This window comes from Haliotis cracherodii, unplaced genomic scaffold (assembly GCF_022045235.1).
Source record: "Haliotis cracherodii isolate W230 unplaced genomic scaffold, xgHalCrac1.p SCAF_7, whole genome shotgun sequence".
In the NCBI taxonomy this organism is placed as follows: Eukaryota; Metazoa; Mollusca; class Gastropoda; order Lepetellida; family Haliotidae; genus Haliotis; species Haliotis cracherodii.
The window spans coordinates 55,717,713-55,724,837 of record NW_027266330.1 but is presented as its reverse complement, the minus strand read 5'-3'; the positions used below and the strand labels follow the sequence as shown (position 1 = coordinate 55,724,837).

General features: G+C 44.5%; 1 protein-coding gene across 1 annotated transcript in view; it reads left to right on the top strand.

Moving 5' to 3' along the window:
- Nucleotides 1–348: 348 nt before the first annotated feature.
- Nucleotides 349–7,125, top strand: part of LOC139449130 (uncharacterized) — a 46,856-nt gene continuing 40,079 nt past the window's right edge. The window contains 4 exon segments of the mRNA XM_071230614.1: nt 349–561; nt 4,412–4,577; nt 6,097–6,174; nt 6,728–7,117. Coding sequence (XP_071086715.1) covers nt 4,475–4,577; nt 6,097–6,174; nt 6,728–7,117 — 571 coding nt within the window. The 5' untranslated portion in view covers nt 349–561; nt 4,412–4,474.

Here is a 7,125-nt window from a genome sequence, read left to right as displayed (position 1 = left end):
CATCCGGGTACTCACGGGGAAAAAAACCAATAACAAAGGCAACAACCAGTCCGGGGAATTGCGTTAGATCGGTGCCCCTTTAAAATATACCCAAGACATAGTTATATGTGTTGAATCCGCATTTCCCGCTGTGCTGTAGCTTGCATCTGAAATATATATAATATATGGGGAAATATATGTGAACCATCACGCAAAGAGTTGACAATTGTTTTAGGTATGCCCGTTTGCGCTAAGACGGAACCCGGTCGAAAAAATGGCCATGATAGGGGCACGAGTCGCTATTCGGCTTGTCCCGGAATAACACGAGTTGGTCACGAATGTGATTATATACAGGATGACAATGAAACTTGCGCAATGTAGGACACGTGACTATCTCTGGGAACCGAGGTGTTTGTGTTGACTTGATCACCGACGAGCTTCTACATTTTGTAGATAGGAACAACTAGAATATACTCTGTTGTACGATGGAAACACAGTTTCACTTGAAGGAGCACTAAGTCCTGACTTGTAGGCCTACCTCGCTGTCTGACACTGCCTGCTTGAGCTCATCAGCTGCCGTGAGTTTATTTTTCTGTCTGACGCAACTGAGTGTGACGAGGGATTGGGCGGGAGTAGTGCACTTTACCGGGCGCACTTTTTCAGATCCAATTAGCGCTGCGCTCGAGCGCACTTCGCCGGCTCACCGGCTCTGCTAATTAATGCGTTGATTAGCCGGCGCTCTACCACTGGACCACAGGCGCTATCACATGTAATCAGTGCTCGTTTAACGGGTCATTAGAATTCCTATTGACATGCATGCGTAATCAGTAAACGATGAATTGCGCATGCGTGTGACGTCACGGTCCGCTCTCCCATCTTTCCTTGAAACCGCACCCGCAATTGTTTATGTCAACATGACCGACTATTGGGATTAACCTGATTAACGGTTGAAAAGGTAAGAATTTATGGCTAACCCTTGCCCAAAGCAAGCTAACCCTGATGACCAAAAAGGGGTTTTGGATCGTAAAGACGTGTAAGTTTCTCTAAGACCGAGAACGGGTGCTTGATTGTAAAGATGTGTAAGTTTCCCTAAGACCGAGAACGGGTGTTGGATCTTGAAGCGAGAGTCACCAGAGCGTGAGGCACGGTAACGGTATAACGAGACAGCAGTGGCACTATAGCGCGGTAATTGAGCGGATGGTAGAGCTCGGACTGCGCCCAGTAAACTGTATTGTTGCCGATTGGGCTACCGTAGGTATATTTATAAGGACAGCGGATGTTTAAAGTATGTTTAAGTATAGGGTGTATACTTTTATATGTTGACCAGGATATCAGGTGCAATTAGACTTGACTTGAGGTAAGGGGATTTCAGTTGGGTGAATTGCTTGTTATGTAATTGAATGTACAGCTTGTGATCTGATTGATTCAAGTGAGTAGCTTTTTCAGTAAAAGTATCGGCATTCCCACATAGACCCGAGATATACCTTCTCTTTCAGGTATACTGTCCCTTGTCGTCTTTTCCATATTTTAATCACAGCAAATACTTTGCTACTTGCGCTCCTAGTTTGACACAGCTCGAGTATACATTCATATACACTAAGTAAAACAAGTTTACATGTCCAATTACGTTTCTTTTAAAAATTCTAACATTCTCTATCAATTATTTATTAATGACATAAAATAAAAAAACGAGTGTGTTACCCCAGGTTACAGTACCATTTTGAAATAACGATGTCTGATGTGGATTTGGAGAATCATACCACTTGTGATTATGACTTTGCATATTAATAATGCCATATTGTTGTAATGAATTATTTGTATTGTGGTATTAATACATTCTTCTTAACTGCAGTTAGATTGTTATGTCAATCCATTTTAATTTTGCGAGTGGTTTTGAGGTAAACACCTTTGCTTCCCCTTGCATCGTAACAGCTTTCTTTTACAACTGATCTTCCCTTAACTAACCTGCTAGGTACGCTGACAAAGCCGGTACAATCTTAAAACTTACAGCGCATGTTGTACAGACAGTAAACCAGTACATCCTTCGCCTTTATCAGTAACATAAAATTTGGTGTATGGGGCATTGTAGCCATGTGGGGCATTGTACCCATGTGGGGTATTGTAGCCATGTGGGGTATTGTAGCCATGTGGGGTATTGTAGCCATGTGGGGCATTGTACCCATGTGGGGTATTGTACCCATGTGGGGTATTGTAGCCATGTGGGGCATTGTAGCCATGTGGGGTAGTGTACCCATGTGGGGTATTGCACCCATGTGGGGTATTGTAGCCATGTGGGGCATTGCACCCATGTGGGGTATTGCAGCCATGTGGGGTAGTGTAGCCATGTGGGGTAGTGTACCCATGTGGGGTAGTGTAGCCATGTGGGGCATTGCACCCATGTGGGGTATTGTAGCCATGTGGGGTAGTGTAGCCATGTGGGGTATTGTAGCCATGTGGGGTAGTGTAGCCATGTGGGGTAGTGTAGCCATGTGGGGCATTGCACCCATGTGGGGTATTGTAGCCATGTGGGGTAGTGTAGCCATGTGGGGCATTGCACACATGTGGGGTATTGTAGCCATGTGGGGTAGTGTACCCATGTGGGGTATTGTACCCATGTGGAGCATTGTACCCATTTGGGGTATTGTACCCATTTGGGGTAGTGTACCCATGTGGGGCATTGTACCCATGTGGGGTATTGTACCCATTTGGGGCATTGTACCCATGTGGGGTAGTGTACCCATGTGGGGTAGTGTAGCCATGTGGGGTATTGTACCCATGTGGAGCAGTGTACCCATGTGGGGTATTGTACCCATTTGGGGTAGTGTACCCATGTGGGGTATTGTACCCATGTGGGGTAGTGTACCCATGTGGGGTAGTGTATCCATGTGGGGTATTGTACCCATTTGGGGCATTTTACCCATGTGGGGTAGTGTAGCCATGTGGGGTAGTGTACCCATGTGGGGTATTGTACCCATTTGGGGCATTTTACCCATGTGGGGTAGTGTAGCCATGTGGGGCAGTGTACCCATGTGGGGTAGTGTACCCATGTGGGGTATTGTACCCATTTGGGGTAGTGTACCCATGTGGAGCATTGTACCCATGTGGGGTATTGTAGCCATGTGGGGTAGTGTAGCCATGTGGGGCATTGCACCCATGTGGGGTATTGTAGCCATGCGGGGTATTGTACACATGTGGAGCATTGTACCCATTTGGGGCATTGTACCCATTTGGGGCACTGTACCCATGTGGGGTAGTGTAGCCATGTGGGGTAGTGTACCCATATGGGGTATTGTACCCATTTGGGGCATTTTACCCATGTGGGGTAGTGTAGTCATGTGGGGCAGTGTACCCATGTGGGGTAGTGTACCCATGTGGGGTATTGTACCCATTTGGGGTAGTGTACCCATGTGGAGCCTTGTACCCATGTGGGGTAGTGTACCCATGTGGGGCATTGTACCCATGTGGGGTAATGTACCCATGTGGGGCAATGTCCCATGTGGGGCATTGTACCCATGTGGGGTATTGTACACATGTGGGGTATTGTACACATGTGGGGCATTGTACCCATGTGGGGCATTGTACCCATGTGGGATAATGTACCCATGTGGGGCATTGTGCCCATGTGGGGCATTGTACCCATGTGGGGTAATGTACCCATGTGGGGCATTGTGCCCATGTGGGGTATTGTACCCATGTGGGGCATTGTACCCTTATGGAGCATTGTACCCATGTAGGGCATTGTACCCATGTTGGGTTTGTACCCATGTGGGGTATTGTACCCATGTGGAGCAGTGTACCCATGTGGGGTAGTGTACCCATGTGAGGCATTGTACCCATGTGGATCAGTGTACCCATGTTGGGTAGGGTACCCATGTGGGGTTGTGTACCCTTGTGGGGTAGTGTACCCATGTGGGGTAGTGTACCCATGTGGGGTTGTGTACCCTTGTGGGGTAGTGTACCCTTGTGGGGTAGTGTACCCATGTGGGGTAGTGTACTCATGTGGGGCATTGTACCCATGTGGGGCATTGTACCCATGTGAGGCATTGTACCCATGTAATCTGTTTAACTGGAAACTACTATATTGAATTGAAAATGTGTGTTATTATGAGAACGGATATATATATATACACATACAAGGTAAATGACTGACGACATCTGGAAGGGTTAATACAGACTTACATGTATATACAACATGTGAACACAAAGACAAAGTAAATGCCTGACTACATCTGGAAGGCTTAATCAATACAGACTTTGAGTCTTTTATCCATTACGTAATCAATCATAAGATCATAATTGTAATATTACTATTGTTAGCTACTGTAAATATTTCTTCACAAGTTGCAATGAGGTTTGGACAGTCTGTCACTGCTCAGCATTTATAAAATGTGTTATGAATTATGGGATATGGTTGTTTTCTTTGTTCAGGTAGATAGACATGGCAGCGGCAACTTCTTCCCTGCATGCTGTAGTAATGTAAACAACTACACCTGAGATGGCCAGTTCAGATGACCTCACAATTGTGTTGCCAACACAGGATGACCTTGAGACGATGGAGCTTATCACCTCAGAAGGTATTCCACAGACAATCAACTCAGGTCTGTTGGCATTTCTATTTCACAATTAAATCTGCCGAGTTTAATTACCTAGTTCAACCAAGAAATCATTTTAAAACATAAAGTGACCAAATCACCTGAAATCAATGTTTAAGTACTGTACCTTCAAAGGCAGATGTGTGGCCCCATTCCATGTATAATTGATTTATGATTGAAAATATAACCAAAACCAAGCTTATCTTCATCAGGTGATTATTTACCATTGTAACAGGAGACTAGATTAAAAATTGATGGACTCTAAAATGATGGACGAAAACACTGGGACAAAAGTGTGTTGGTCTTGTGTGGAAGGAGAAAGCTTGCATTTAAGGATTGTATAAGGATTGTTTCAGCTTCGCTGAACTGAACCCTCAGTTACACCAGTCCAGTAATTAAATTTGATTTATATTCACCCATTCAAAAAAAAGAAAGATATCCACACTATAAGGAAACATATATGATAGTCGTATTTGATGTGATAATTGTACAATATGATTAATAGGATGTAATATTTCCTTCTGTATTATTGATTGGAACGACGAGTTCCACCCGCGTGTCCCAAAACAGTTTCCGTAACAGAACTCGAACACTTCAAGGGTAACCTGTACGACACATGGCAAACACATTCACCATCTTCTGTAGCTGTGCCTTTTGCTATCATGGTTCCATCCGTAAATGTATTTCTTCTGTTTCTATGGATACCAGTTTGCACTTTGTCTCCAATATGAGGCACTGGGTGTCGTTTCTTTGGCAGAATTATTCGTGACATGTTTATTTACATAGTACACACTTTCAACACTCACGTTCAAAGACCGCCTCCATTGTCTAGTGGTAGAGCGTCCGCCCGGAGAGCGGAAGGTCCGGGGTTCGATCCCAGGCCGCGTCATACCAAAAGACGTTAAAACACGGCACTTGTTGTTTCCCTGCCTGGCACCCAGCACTAAGGGGCTCATCGTCAGTATACTGTGTCTGAGTAGGGTAGTCGTGTTAAACCGTGGCATGATACCTCAGTGTGACAGCACTATAAAATCGGCATTAGTCCGAACTAGTACAAGCTGTCACGCACGCAAGCCAACACGCACGCACGCACGCACGCACCTGCACACACAGACACATACACGTCGCTATTTAAGTGCAGTAGTCTTGAATGCGACGTTACACCCCACTTCCCCTCACCTCACACTTAAGTTCGGGGGCACGGGTGGCCCAGTCGTCTAAGGCGCCGCGATTCGCTGTACAGGGTTGCGTCCCTTGGGCACGCCGGAAACCTATGGTTGTGGGTTAAAATCCTGGTTTGCCCCAATTATGTTTCTAGGTTTGTCAGCACCATATCTGAGCTCGTGGGTTTCACCGAAGTGATTAACGTCTGAGACCTGCATCACTTCGGGCTTTCTTCCCACATTAAGCTGACACGCCACGATATAACTGGAATACTGTTAAGAGCGGCGTTAAACCCAACTCAAACTCACACTTAAAATGTTATTCAGCGTTATACTGTTGTGTCATTGATTGGTGTTGACAGGCGATGTCCCTCATACCATCACCTCTCTCGTCGGGACGCAGAACATATTTATTGGGCCGACAGGGACAGTTGGTGAAGGTAGGTCCAACCACCTTGACAGGTTTGAAGGAAACTAAAGTTAGGACACTGCTGGAGATTGCATATGGCACAATAGGGTTGCCTACAAAAGTTTCACATATTAATATCTCTCACATATCAGAGCGAGTGAGTGAATGATGTTTGATGCTACCGCCAGCAATGTTGCGGATACATGCATTTCACGGCATCGCATATAAACTACTCGTGTTCAATATTTAAAACAATCAACTTTAATCTCGAAAAAGAGTGTTTGTGTTGCTTGTAACTAAGTTATTTTGTTCTTACATACTGTTGACAAATTGAACAATTTCACAACTATTTTTTTAAAACTAACCAGACTGTGATTTCCTGGGTAGAGAGAGAGAGAGAGAGAGAGAGAGAGAGAGAGAGAGAGAGAGAGAGAGAGAGACTAGAATTGGGGATCATGAGTCGAGACAAACTGTTCCTCATGCCAAATATTCAAAACATGGATTATAAACCCACAGCATAAGCATTCTTATTATTAATATTATTTCATTATAAATGAAATGAAAAAGATTGATTTTGTTTGTAGGTACCCTTGATCTCCGTATAGATGATGCCAAAGAAATATTTGTTGAAACGGAGAGCTTCAGGAATGTGAAAAGGAAACTGAAGGATTTTGGTCATGTCACCATCTGTGGTGCTTCAGGGGAAGGTAAAACTACAGCAGCTCTCGTGCTGGGTTCACAGTACAGACAAAAGGGGTACAAACTTGCATTTGTGGACAGAATTGAACAGTTTGACTTGGATAGCTTCTTGAGCTCATCACCTAGAGTATTTCTGATCGTAGATGATATGTTTGGTACTGTTGGATTATCTGCAGATGTTTCACAGCTTACAACAATTCTCAATACACTTTATCAACACTTACAACATTGCAAAAGAGAATCTGAGAAACGAAAGCATCTAACTAAGAAAGAAGGTAAAGAT